The sequence below is a fragment of the Poromitra crassiceps genome (assembly GCF_964638095.1).
Source record: "Poromitra crassiceps genome assembly, chromosome: 12".
NCBI classification, from domain to species: domain Eukaryota; kingdom Metazoa; phylum Chordata; class Actinopteri; order Beryciformes; family Melamphaidae; genus Poromitra; species Poromitra crassiceps.
In genome coordinates this window covers 46,275,079-46,288,903 of record NC_139632.1, presented here as the reverse complement: position 1 = coordinate 46,288,903, position 13,825 = coordinate 46,275,079, and the positions used below count along the sequence as shown (strand labels likewise).

Here is a 13,825-nt window from a genome sequence, read left to right as displayed (position 1 = left end):
GAACAGGCGCCCTTAACGATCAGAGGAGGAACCACATAAGCAACCAGGATGTTGCATGTTTTTGTGAAGGGGGTTCCTATATGAAGGAAACCCCCGGGAGGCACGGGGAGAACATGCAAACTCCACACAGAAAGGCAATTTTGCCGACCCCACCCGGGCGGTGGGCACTCGAGGACATGCGGACGGGCACGCGTTCCTTCAGTGTTCACATCGGCCCAGGTGGGAATCGAACCCACGACCTTCGAGCTGTGAGGCGATAGTGCTTACCACTGCACCACCGTACCTCCCTCATGTGCCCTGTGTTTTTAAGCTACAAAACCATTAGCTAGCAAGGCAGCAGCAAGTTTGCCTCTAGAAAACAACCAATTAAAAAAAAAAAAAAAAGGGGGGTTTTGGGTGGGCCAGGGCAAGAAGTGGGTGGGCCTGTGCCTACCCAGGCCCACCCGTAGAAATGCCCCTGCCCCAAAGGGAAATTTGTCTTGGACAACAGTGCTACATCAGCTGCATTTCAATCATACACAAATAAAAACAACAAGTATGACATACAGAGACAATGACAGGTCTACACGTTTTACATGAGGGAGATGCACCTCACGGAAGAATGCATGATTGTATTGCACTGAAAGAACTAGATAAGATTAACTAAGAAACTACTGTGCACAAGTAGCTTACAATTTAAAAACAAGTGGCTTCAGGCCCGTATCTAGCTATGAGGACAGGGAGGTCCGGACCTCCCCTAATATTTCAGAGAAAAAAATAAAAAAAGCTCCATGGAAAAGACTGCAGAAGCCAAAGTACACTCACACAGAAAAGGTAATTCATGTTATTAGTATACACATATTACTGTTACAATTACACTTTGAATGATCATTATAACTTATGTTTGTTCTATTTAATTTCAGTGGGCCAACAGATGATGACTGACTGACTGACTGCAGAAGCCTAAGTACACTCACACACTCTCACATCCTTCTCATCCCTTCCGATTATTGTTTTTGGTCAATGACAATAAATACATGTTCTTGCCAGCCAACAGGTCCCTCTGTAGGCTATGTTTTTTTATTATCGATGATGACTTTGTGTGTTGTGTACCTGTGTTTGTAGGTGTCATTTTATATGAATTTGGCTAAAACAGTTTGTGTTTGTTAGTTACAATTATGTTGACAGGAGAGCTGAGCAGGTGGTGACATGAAAGAGAATATACTGAATAATGACATCACAACAGTATAATCCTAATGTTGATTTAGAATGATATATTCCTCTAAATATGGCTAAAAAAGGTAAAACAATCATTTTTTTTTTATTTAAAATGATATATTACTCTAAAAATGGCTAAAAAAGGGGGAAAAAAACCCTCACATTGTTTTCGGCGGCGCCCGCCTCCCCTTGCTGGACCTCCCCTATTTCGAAACTCTGGATACGGGCCTGAGTGGCTTGGTAATAAAAATAACAAAACCACAGAAAACAGGATAAGGATTTTTAGATTTTAGATTGAGCAGGTTGTTCGTTCAAGAGGGCGATAGATGTTGGGAGGAAGGAGAGCTTGTAGCGGTTCGACTTATACCTATATATATATACGGGTTCTCTGTAAAGAGTTCGTATTCTGAAAACAGGATATGAGAGGTGTCTTTCAAGATACGATGGGACTGCTTAACGACAGTTTCTTCAATGGTTGATTGAAGGGACGGGTCATTTTTTATTCCAATCACCTTCATAGCAGTTTTCACCATCTTTTCAATTTTGGATTTGTTTTGGATAGTGACGCCAAACCAGCGACGCTAGCCGTATCTTATCAGGCTGCCTAGAACGGCGTTGTAGAATGTTGACATGATTTTACTACTCACTCCGAACAATCTGAATCGGCGGAGGAAAGTCTTTGAGCCAATTTTACACACAAGTAGTCGACATGCACGGTCCATTTAAGTTGATTATCTATATGAATTCCCAGGTATTTATAGTTACATTATAGTATAGTTGTTTTACAAGTATCAAATTTGATAAGTTTGCATCATGGAAAGTCTCTTGCTCATTCTATTGCTAGTCAAAACAGGAATGGGGGAAAGTTACAGCAAGACGTGTTTTGGCTCCCAGCTTGATATGGAAGATTTCATGAGTACCAGCTACACTGTAGCTAGGGGGCTCAAGGTCATCAATTTAAAGCTGTGATGTATTTGGTCTATTTGTAATCTTTGTCCAATAAAACTACTTGTTCTCTGGTGTTGATATCAGCAGTGCTGAAGTGTGTGCATGGCACCTCCAGGATGGATGAAGGTCAAGGGGAGCAGACACACACACACACACACACACGCACACGCACACGCACACGCACACGCACACACACACACACACACACACACACACACACACACACACACATAGGATAATCTTAACTTTATACTTCATTCCTGAGATGTATTTTGTTGCCAAATTGCCATGCTTTCACCAATGCAGCGCTGTTTGTTGTTCATTGGTTGTCAAGAGATTGATTTTTATATTAATAATAAATAATATATTTATTTATATAGCACAATTTAAAATACAACAAAATCTCAAGGTGCTTCACAGAGAGTAAAACAATCATAACATTGGTAAAACTGGTTAATTACACATAAAATAGACAATAATAAGCACAAATCATATGGGTTAAAATGATGGATAGTATTTGTGACAGAATTTTAAAAGGAAAAGGGCATAAGAACTTGGGCCTAGGAGAGGAAGGGAGAGAGGAGGAGGCGAGTCTTAAGTTGTGATTTAAAAGCAGTGAGTGAGTCTGATGCCCTAATTATTGCTGGGAGCTGATGAAGGCATGTACGAGTTTTTCAGCATCACATTTGCTGTGGGGGGGTCGTAGTTTAGAAATGCTCCTCAGATGGAAGAATGAGGTTAAGAATGAGGACAGTGATGAGTCCAGTTTGACACGCAGGTTTGTGATGAGTGAGGAGAGGGCGATAGGGTGACAATCGATGGTGATGTGAGTGATGCTGGCCTTTTCTGTCTGATGGGGCGTACCGATGAGGATGGCTTCGGACTTGCTGCCATTCAGCTGTAGAGAGTTATTGCTCATCCAGCGGCGAGGCATTTGGTAGCGTGGGATAGTGTAAGGTGTTTGCCAGGGGAGGTTTGAAGGTAGATTTGAGTGTTTGATGGCTGCCAGTTTAGGGGAAGGGGGGGTACTTCACCGGGAGACAGAGACCCGTTTACTATATAGGTTGCAATGGGAATGATAGCTGGGAGACAGGCTTTCAAAAGTGGTGTAGGGATAGGGTCCAGAGAGCTGCTGGAGGAGTTCATCTTTGAAACAATTTTGGAAAGCTCAGCTCGACTGACCTTAGCAAAGTGATTCAGGGTTGAGTCATAGGAGGAGCATGGTCAGGGGGAGGATATGTAACACCCAGGTCACGGTGTGGCCTGCTCTGTCATCATCTTCATGTTATGGTTCAATAGTGAGTTGGCCTATGCCCAGTTCTTGAACACCTTTGTTCTGTGATTGCTTCACAGTGTGTTTCAGGTTGTTTGGAATAATTGGACGGTGCTGGCATGGGCCGTGATGGTCACCATGGCTCATGGAGTATATTAATTATGGTCGTAGCTACTGTGTTGTTCTTGTCTGTGTATAGAGGGTATGCATGTGATGTCACAGAGGCAGAAGTCACTGTGGGGTCACGCCCACTGAGTCACAGCAAGACTGAGCTTGAATGCAGTAATCAGCCTAGATAACTGACACCTGCTGCTCAGGGAGGAACCTGACACTCATTTTGACACTCATTCCCGATTTAGGGGGCGTGTTCCAGTGGGTGCGCATACCCTCTATTCCTTGCGTGCCGTCCCCCCCCCCCCCACCTGTTGCCTATGTTCCCTCGTTAGTCTGCCCTATCACCTGAGTTCTCACCACCAATCAGTTCTCCCGATTTGCCCTCTGTGTTCCTACCTCCCCAGCTGCCCCTCATGTTCCTGATGACTCCTCTGTGTATATATAGACCAAATCACCGGGATGTTTACATTTACTTCCGGGTACCCCTGGGTCCACACATTATAATGGCGGTGAACGGCACAAACTGACGTTTTGAAGACAAAAACAGACAAAGAAGACAAAAATGGTTCGTCCGTGTTGTGTTGTTGTTTAATATCATTCATAACAACACTTTCACTAACGTTAGTGGAGACCAGACTAGCTAATTTACCTGTTGGACCAGACTAGAGTAGACTTGAAGCTAAATTAAATTGACGTGGCGTCAGTATCTCTGTCTGTACCAGGCTCGCCGAGAAGAGCCTAGTGACGCGAGGTTACTCTGTAACTTTAACGACTGCAAAAAAACAGCGAGTTTGACAGACAAACAAACGCTATTAGCTAGCTAACACTACATAAAACAAACACAGAAGAAAGGCTAGATAGGTCGGACAAGCATGTTTACCAACCGTTTAACCATTTAAATTGAAAGTAGTCGGCTGAAAACAACGAGAGGGTTTGACAGCATTTATTTGACAACACGCACATTTAAACCTGCCGCCTTCCCCAAGTGGTACCCGGAAGTAAATTTGTTTACATGGTGACGTCACGGTGATTTGGTCTATTGTCTCAGTCTGTTTGTAGCCCTTGTCACGTCATTGTCTACCCTGTCTATGGTATGTGATTTGTTACCCTTTGACTTAGCTTGCTTTTGGCCTAGCTGTGAGCTAGCGGTTTTCTGTTATTTTTGTATTTAAAGTTCCAGTAAAGTCTTGTTTTGCACCTGAACCTCGTCTGTTGTCTGGCTGCTTCCCCGTGTCTGCATTTGGGTCCACACACCACTACATATCTGACAGGGGCAGGTTGGTTTGGAGCAGCCAGGGCGCCTGATGTTTTCAATATTTTGCATGAAATAAGTCCATAACACGGTTGCAGTCACCAGTGGAGGGAGTGTTGGAGGACGAGTCACTGGCTGGTTTATTGTGGCGAACCGGTGCCTGCGATTGTTGTGACCAGATTCAATTAGATTTATTCGATTTGAACCTCACGTTTAAGCTAATAGGGGCCACGCGGCGCTGTCCCTGGTACTGAATGGAACAGAGGCGAGATATAGACGGAACACTTCATTTCCGCCTGCTTTTCATGGTTGTGGTTATGAACTTTTGGCTCGAATCATATTTTTTTCCATTGTAGCAATCCACAGAATGGAAACAACATGCAGGGAAGTGATTTGGTCAATGAGAGAGACGAGTAGAAAGACAAAGTGATGTTATAGTCTTTTTTTTTTTTTTACTTAAACCCTGATGCTTTTGGCAGCTACTGAGCCCCTAAAGTGACATGGGCAAAACGTCTCTAAAAAAACTATCTTGTGTGCACCAGAAAGTATCGCGTGCACACCAGAAAGTTTCTGGTAACCTTATAGACGTAATGGGTCTAACCTTATTTTTAACCCCAATCCTTGGATTAACACTAAACCACAGTAAAAAAGTGAAGAAACTCACTAGATTTTCTAGTGACAACATTGCAGTGACTTGATAAGAAGTTCTGGATCAGGGATGGAACATCAGTGTGACTGGCAATTGTAAGACATGGTTTTACATGGGTTAAAGGTGGCACATGTAGCATTTTTACACTAATAAATCATCAACACGTACATTTTTGAAACATTGGTAAGATAAGGGTAAAGAAATGAGAGCATCACTCAGTAGATTAGCAGCCTCTAACAGAAGGAGTGAAAAGCTGATGGAGAAATCGGTTCCAAAATGTTCAAAGGAAGCAACAGGGCTTATGTGCAATGCGGTCTTAACCTGGTGTAACACTTGTGGCTGCAACAAGGTCTGTCAGCTGTAATATGTACTATGTGGTCTGTCCTCCTGAACTCTTTCCCCACTACCCCACGTGTTTTTACGTCATTTGAGACAACGCTTCCCTGGCATTGGCGCGATATGACGTTAATCTGTGTTTTCACCGTCATGTGATGGATGGCGCTCTTACTTACCTTGTGAAACGCTATTGCACTTCCAAAGTTGCACAGAACCGACAAAGCAGAGAAAAGCAACAATCTCCCTTCAGAAAAAGCTCCATAAAACGGTTCCAGCCTGGTGCCTCAAAACGCTGCACCAAGCAGCTTTGACCCAGGCGACGCGCTTTCAAAACGAGTCAAAACACAAGTTTCTTCACCAGACGCTGGTAAACGTACACAAGTCACTTCTCCTCTTAGGTAGATTAGATTAGTTGTGATTCCTCACACAGTGTACATTTCAGCGGTCAGATGAGCACCCAGACATCGAGAACCACCTCGCCCGTGGCCAAGACGAGGGTGCGACCCCCATCTTCCCTCTCTGAGTGTGGGGTGAATCTCTCCCTTGCTCCGGTGGTACAGTAAGTCGTGACTCCCTGTTTGGGAGGAAAGGGAAATCAAATCATATCGGGTGCGTATGGTGTAACACCGGCCAGTATCCGCCATCAGAGACATGTGATTTGGTTCAGGACCCGTGAACATGACTATCATTTACAAAAATGCATTTTTCTTTGCTTTTTGTGGACAGACAGATGTTTTGTTTTGATAACTAAAAAATGGATGAAGGTAGAATCAAAGTTGTCCCCCCCCCCCCCCCCCCCCACTGTGAAAGTAGAGGTTCTCCGTTCTTTTGGGATACAGCTGGTGTGCTTTGGAGTATCCAAGCACTGCTTTCATATGCCGCCAGCCCTGTCCTGAACATGGCGTTGTTCAGCATGCTTAGCTAAACTGTCAAGCTAAGTGCCTATACACCCATGTTAGGGCACGCCACGATGCCACGCTACGTAGATTAGCCAGTGCTTTGCAGAAACATGGTAATGATTAGGATTTGGAAGACCTCATCATTCTTCTGTGGCTGTGTGTGTCCTCATGCAGCCTCTCTCTGTCTTTGCTGCGACGACTGAGTGTGTCAGCTGTTGTCAAGGCCAAGGTCAAGGTTCACTTTATTTGTCTCCCATGGGAGACGGGAGTAAAAGACAAACGCTGCAGTACAGACATAGAGAATACATTAAAAAACACTGTATATGGTGATACATGTGCAACACTACAATTTAGCTGAGATAGTCAGTCATTCATCAGTGATATATACTCATCACTGATCACAAATGATTTGACAATGTTATATTGATGTAATGTTACACATAGCACTGTTGGTACACTGGAATAAGCCCATTGTAAAGTGTCTGCATATCTTTTTTTGTTTTGATTACTAATTGTGATTGGCCTTTCACTCTTGACAGAAAACCCGGATCCACTGAGTTTGCAGAGCTACAAGGCGGAGGGGCATCGGAGAACAAAAGCATGGACGAGCTTTCTGCCAGCGACGCCGCCAAACCAGGCTTCGCCCTGGCCGACTACGCCGTCTTTGGTGCCATGCTGTTGGTCTCCATGGGCATAGGGCTCTTCCAGGCCCTGAGATCCAAGCAGAAAGAAGTCAGCGCCGACGACTTCTTCACCGGCGGCCGCGACATGCCGGCGGTGCCAGTGGGGCTGTCACTCTGTGCCAGTTTCATGTCTGCGGTCCAGGTTTTGGGTGTTCCCGCCGAAGGTTATCGCTACGGATTTAAATTCCTCTACATGTGCCTGGGGCAAAGCATCAACACCGTGCTGACAGCCTTCCTCTTCCTGCCCGTTTTCTATCGGCTCGGCATCACCAGCACCAATCAGGTCAGGTGGCACTGAGCTTTCACAACCCGTTTGTTATGAGGAGAACAGGAAGGTCATGTGGGCCAGTAGGCTCGGCTGATCAATTAGCCCTGGTGATGCATATCGCCCCCGATCCACAATTGAATCGTCCAATCACACATGGGAGAGATGATTCGAATGAGCAATATAAGTTAATGAACCCATTGTAGTTCATTTGTTTGTTGTATGTACTGTACTCTTTCCAAAGATATTATCATATCTCTATGGCATATTAGAGAGAAGGACTATGTGTTTGATGTGACGTTCAAATAGGTTGAAGATAACTAAAATAATTAAAGGAACACTCTGCCCATTTTCAACCAGCTTTGTATCATTAGAACATCAGTAGTATATCAGAAAACTATAAACGGTTTTGAAGTCTGTCATTTAATTTGACAGTTATTGAGTGTTAAAGTGTGGACCAGTGACACCTAGTGACAAACTAGATGGATGACTTCAAAACCGTTTACAGTTTGAGAGTTGATTTGAGTTAATGAGTTATTAATTTGAGTTAGTGTGGACCAGTGATGTCACTGGTCCACACTTTAACACTCTAACTGTCAAATTAAATTACAGACTTCAAAACCGTTTACAGTTTTCTGATATACTACTGATGTTCTAATGATACAAAGCTGGTTGGAAATGGGCGGAGTGTTCCTTTAAGCAATTGACATAATTAAAGGAAGAGCAAGCCTTTCTATATAGTAGGAGCAGGAAAGATTCCGATAGAAAGCTAAAGCGCACCTGCGGAACATCAAACATGGTGAATATAAGAGGTGTAGAGGGACGAGGGCTTGATGTGTGGAGGGATGCTCTGTCTTCTTCTAACTGGAGCCGTCTGCCTGTCACAGTATCTGAGGATGAGGTTTGGCAGAGGGATGCAGCTACTGGGGAGCCTCCAGTTCCTTGTGGCGACGGTAGGCTAAACACAGACGTCATTGTCTTCTCCATTATTGTCCACAGCTGAAAACAGAAAGTGATTCAGCAGCTCTTAAAAGCCGGGGTGACATTTTCACCACACTCACCACCGGTTTAGTTAGTGAGTTACTAACAATTCTGAATTATTGTCACACAGTTTTTCCACACAGTACAAGTTGAAGCACTTGCTGCGCACCTTCAGGGAATTTGTCTTGCGCAAACTGGTACAAGTATCTAAGACAGTAGACTGCATACTATTACACATTAGTTTCAGTTATGCAAACATCCAATCTCATTGGTTGAGTTAAACTCCAGTGGGCGGAGCCACAGAGTTAATAAATTCACCCATAGAGTTCCCTGGAACATTTCGTTCATAGTGCATGTGAGTACATACTTAATAGAGTCCTCCTTAATTGGTTGCTTAGCAACAAGTTATTTGATTCTCACCAGTGCATTTCCCACATGTTCATTTTCTTATCTGTTGTATTATGTGGATATTATCTTCTCATTTCGTTTGAGAAATGATTAGTTAATTAACAGATATGAGTACTGCATGCATTTAGTGGATATTACGATAAATACAGGTTAAAAATAGATATATATTTAATCTGTTAGTTATTGAGAAGGTTATTGAGAGAGTTATTGCTCTTGTACCTTTGTTTACCATTGTCTGGCAAAACGATACGTACCTACAAAGGTGCATAATGTGTGCAATATGTGCAGATGTCAGTACAAGGCTGCCTACATCTACCCACTGAGGTTTACATTTACTGCTTTAAGAAATGTTTGTAAAACTCCAATGTGCACATGGCACAGGGACAACATAGAGGACCTCACAAACAGTGCAAAGGGGACAGGACAGTGCAAGGCAGTCCACCACGTCACTCTGCTACACATGCATTCAGCATTCAAAAACCAAGTGTGTTCAGGCAGCATGGCAGAGATATATTATAGTTAGTTGTTGCAGGCTGTGGTTTGAGGTAAGCGAGCTGCGTCTGAATCATGTGACTGAATCATGTCAATGTGTTTGGCATTGATTTGTCTGCTGACCCCTTCATGCTTCTTGTCTCAGCTGCTCTACACGGGGATCGTCATCTACGCACCAGCCCTGATCCTCAACCAAGGTACGATGAGGAATCATCTGAAAACTCACCTACTGTAAACCCCAACATCTAATGGGAAAATGCATGCTGTTAATCAGAAGGCCCTTCAATCGCCCCGAGTCTAGAGAGCGAGGGTCAGAACGGTACAATCTCAATACAGATGGTAACCAGTGAGAAGCTAGAAAGGTGGATGGTTCTGTTTTCTCTGCTTCAGTCGGAACAAGCTGCAGAGTTTAGCTATTTTCCACTGAGGCAAGAACGGGCAGTATTTGAAACAAAGCATTGTGGAATATTGCTAATATCCTGTGGCTTCATGTGGATTGCATGCAAATCCTTAACAGTTAAAGGGCCACTTTACCCATTTTCAACTTGCTTTTTACAAAAATCGTAGCAGGCCTTTCTTGCCTGGACCAAGAGCTCCCCATTCATTCACATAACTTCCTGGTCCAAATTGGAGCAGTTGCCATGGTGTCACTATCACTACTATCACTATTGCTATCACTATTGCTCTCGCTACCTTCGGTCGCAGAACTTCCTGGACTAAGGACATCATTAGGACATAAATGAGATGGAGGGACGCTAAACATTGTTCATTTGCATATAGACGACTACTGATTTTGCAATGATACACAGCTAGCTGAAAATCAGCAAAGCAAGTTCTATCAAGGGATTTTTTTTTAACAAACATGTTCCCCCAGAAAGGATTTTACAGAGCGCAAGGACAAAAATGGATGATAAATACACAGAAACATGTAAGAACAAGAAAGAAGAGACCGGATAAACCCCGTCCTTATTTCGTCACCTTTGCATCATTTTACCAAGTGCAGTAAATGTGCAGGTGTTTCATGGTGAATCCTGTTTGCTTCGTTTCTTTCAGCGACTGGACTCAACATGTGGACATCTCTGTTTTCTACTGGGATCATATGCACTCTGTACACCACAATAGTAAGACCGCATGTCTCCATCTCTCCAGCATCCCCAATATCTGTGGTTAAAGACATTCTGTTTTCTTGGATGCAACACTTAATGGACATCGTGCAGTCAGATTTAGAATCAGTTAGATGATCTAATGATGGTTGAGTGTGTCAGCCCATCTCTCTACAGGTGTTGTGAGGCTTACACACACACACACACACACACACACACACACACACACACACTCATTTTTGTATTTGGTTTATACAAATTGCAAGTGAACCAGAGTTTGTAAACCGAAGTCACATGACTCACAAACGGCTTGTTTATTGGTTTAACCTTCCATCTGATTCTATGCATGTCTGCCTACCTTTCTGTCTCTCTCCCTCCCTGTCTGTCTGCCTGTCTGGCTGCCTGCCTCACTGTCTGACTCCCTGTCTGTCTCCCTCCCTGTCTGTCTGCCTGTCTGGCTGCCTGTCTCACTGTCTGACTCCCTGTCTGTCTCTCTCCCTGTCCGCCTGTCTGGCTGGCTGCCTGTCTGACTGTCTGACTCCCTGCCTGTCTGTCTCTCTCCCTGTCTGCCTGTCTGGCTGGCTGCCTGTCTCACTGTCTGACTCCCTGCCTGTCTGTCTCTCTCCCTGTCTGCCTGTCTCACTGTCTGACTCCCTGTCTCTCTATCTGTCTGGCTGCTTGTCTCACTGTCTCTCTACCTGTCTGGCTGCCTGTCTCACTGTCTGACTCCCTGTCTGTCTTTCTGTCTCTCTCTGCATTAGGGTGGTATGAAGGCAGTGATCTGGACCGATGTGTTCCAGATCATAGTCATGCTGTCGGGCTTCGTGGCGATCTTCATCCACGGCACGATCCTAGTTGGCGGCCCGGCGCGTGTCCTGGAGATCGCCTACAATGGATCCCGCATTAATTTTAATGAGTAACAACATTATTACATTTTGACGCACAAATCACTTTCACATAATGTGCAAAATATTGTTAGTAGGCCTACAACAATTTTTTCTTACAGCATGGTCTGGGGGAGAAACACACACAGTCGTTATTATCCTATAGTAAATGACTGAATGATTATAGAAATATTATAGGCAGCCGGCAACACATGATAAATCTATAGAGGAGAGGCTTTACACAAAATATGCAGAAACTTACTGATCCAATGTGCTTAATTTTATATTTTGCATATTTGTGTATATCAACATTACCATTACTGAAGGAAAACCACCAAATCTAAAGGGTACTTCACTTGACTTGAGGCACGGTAGAAATGAGCGTGCACACAATATTTCTAGTTATGTATAAGAAATCACTAAAATTATGGGAAAAAAATAATTTTCGTTGTTTGGCTGCTGGGCCAGTGATAATATACAAGGGGCTAGTAAAACTTTGACCTACTGGCCAGCTGGAACCCAAAAATACTGGTACTGGTATCGACCTTCAAAACCCATATCAAACTTTACTGTAGTTCTTGAGGCCACTTAGAGCGTTGTTTCCTGATGTTCCTGCAGTTTCGACTTAGACCCGCGGCGGCGCTACACCTTCTGGAGCCTGTCGGTCGGCGGGACGCTGGTCTGGCTGTCCATGTACGGAGTGAACCAAGCCCAAGTCCAGCGCTACATCTCCTGCAGGACAGAGAAAGATGCCCAGTGGTGAGTTCACACCTGCTGTCAGTTCATCCAGAGCTGGGAGCCACCGCACAACAGACATAGTCAACAAACTAGACTATAAGCGCTGACAAGGTTCTGCGCAGCCTCGACTTGGAGCCTTATTTAACCTTGATTTAACCAGGTAAATCATTAAGAACAAATTGTTATTTACAATGGCGACCTGGCAGAAGGCACAGCCTTTTGAGGGATAGGCGGTAGGGGATAAAATAAATACCAAGTTACTTAGAACAAATTAAAACACAAGTTAAAACACAGTTAAAAACATAGCAGGCAGACAAAGCAAATAAAACAAAAACAGTCGGAGCAGACAGGCAGGGGATAAGAGTTAGTCCAGGAAGCACTTGCAGGTGTCAGTGAATATGTCCATGATAAAGTCCTTGAAACCTGACTTGGAGATGAAATTGTCCAGTTTTTGTGTTTTTTGTAAGCCATTCCAGTCTGTGGGCACGGCAGAATGGAATGACAAATGACCGATTACAGAATGAGTTTTGGGGATTTTCAGCAGGATGAGGTTAGCAGAACGGGTGTTGTACGCAGCACGTGCAATTTGCAACAAACTACACAGGTAGGGGGGTGACAGACCAAGGAGAGTTTTGTAAATTAGCATGAACCAGTGTATTTTGCGACGGGTGTGTAGGGATGGCCAGTTTACAGAGGAATATAAAGTGCAGTGGTGAGTTCTGAAAGGGGCATTTGTAGCGAAACGGATGGCAGAGTGATAGATAACATCTAGCTTTTGCAGAGTAGTTTTGCAGGCAGATCGGAAAATAGTGTCACCATAGTCTAACATGGGAAGAACTGTCATTTTAACCAGGGTGAGTCTAGCAGAGAGAGTGAAAGAGGAGCACATTCGATAGAGAAAGACCATTTTTGATTTGACCTTGGCTTGCAACTTGTTAATATGATGAGAAAATGACAGTGTTGTCCAGCCATATGCCCAGGTATTTATATTCAGAGACCTGCTCTAGGGTCGCTCCATTGAGGGTACTGATCTGAGGAGGTGACATGTGCACAGAGCCCTTTTTACTGAACCACATGACCTTGGTCTTAGAGGTGTTTAACATGAGGCGTAGGGAGGAGAAACCCTGTTGCGTGCTGTTGAAACTAGACTGGAGAAGCATGACTACAGCATCTGGGGTAGGGCCAGAGGCGTACAGAATGGTGTCATCGGCATAAAGGTGAATGAGTGAGTCACCAACAGAGATAGCTAAATCATTTATATACACAGAGAACAAAGTTGGACCTAATATTGAGCCCTGAGGCACACCCTTGGAGACAGGGAGGGGCTGCGACAGGAGTTGATCAGAGCTGACACATTGCACCCTATCGGTGAGGTAGTTTGAAAACCATGCCAGGGAGGGACCAGAGACCCCGACGCTGCTAAGCCTGTCCACAAGGATGGAGTGGTCAACTGTTATCAAACGCTTAGCTAAATCAATGAAGATGGCCGCACAGTGTTGTTTACGATCGAGGGCAGAAGATATGTCATTGATCACTTTATGAGTTGCAGTTACACAACCAAAACCAGAACGGAAACCAGACTGAACATCAGACAGAATATTAT

The 13,825-nt window shown here is 44.1% G+C and overlaps 1 protein-coding gene across 1 annotated transcript in view; it reads left to right on the top strand.

The window, feature by feature from the left end:
* slc5a5 (solute carrier family 5 member 5) overlaps positions 1 to 13,825 on the top strand; it is a 52,283-nt gene that overhangs the window by 8,856 nt on the left and 29,602 nt on the right. The window contains exons 2-7 of the mRNA XM_083648092.1: positions 7,208 to 7,634; positions 8,504 to 8,569; positions 9,643 to 9,694; positions 10,551 to 10,618; positions 11,362 to 11,516; positions 12,103 to 12,243. Coding sequence (XP_083504218.1) covers positions 7,269 to 7,634; positions 8,504 to 8,569; positions 9,643 to 9,694; positions 10,551 to 10,618; positions 11,362 to 11,516; positions 12,103 to 12,243 — 848 coding nt within the window. The 5' untranslated portion in view covers positions 7,208 to 7,268. The remainder of the gene's footprint in view (positions 1 to 7,207; positions 7,635 to 8,503; positions 8,570 to 9,642; positions 9,695 to 10,550; positions 10,619 to 11,361; positions 11,517 to 12,102; positions 12,244 to 13,825) is intronic.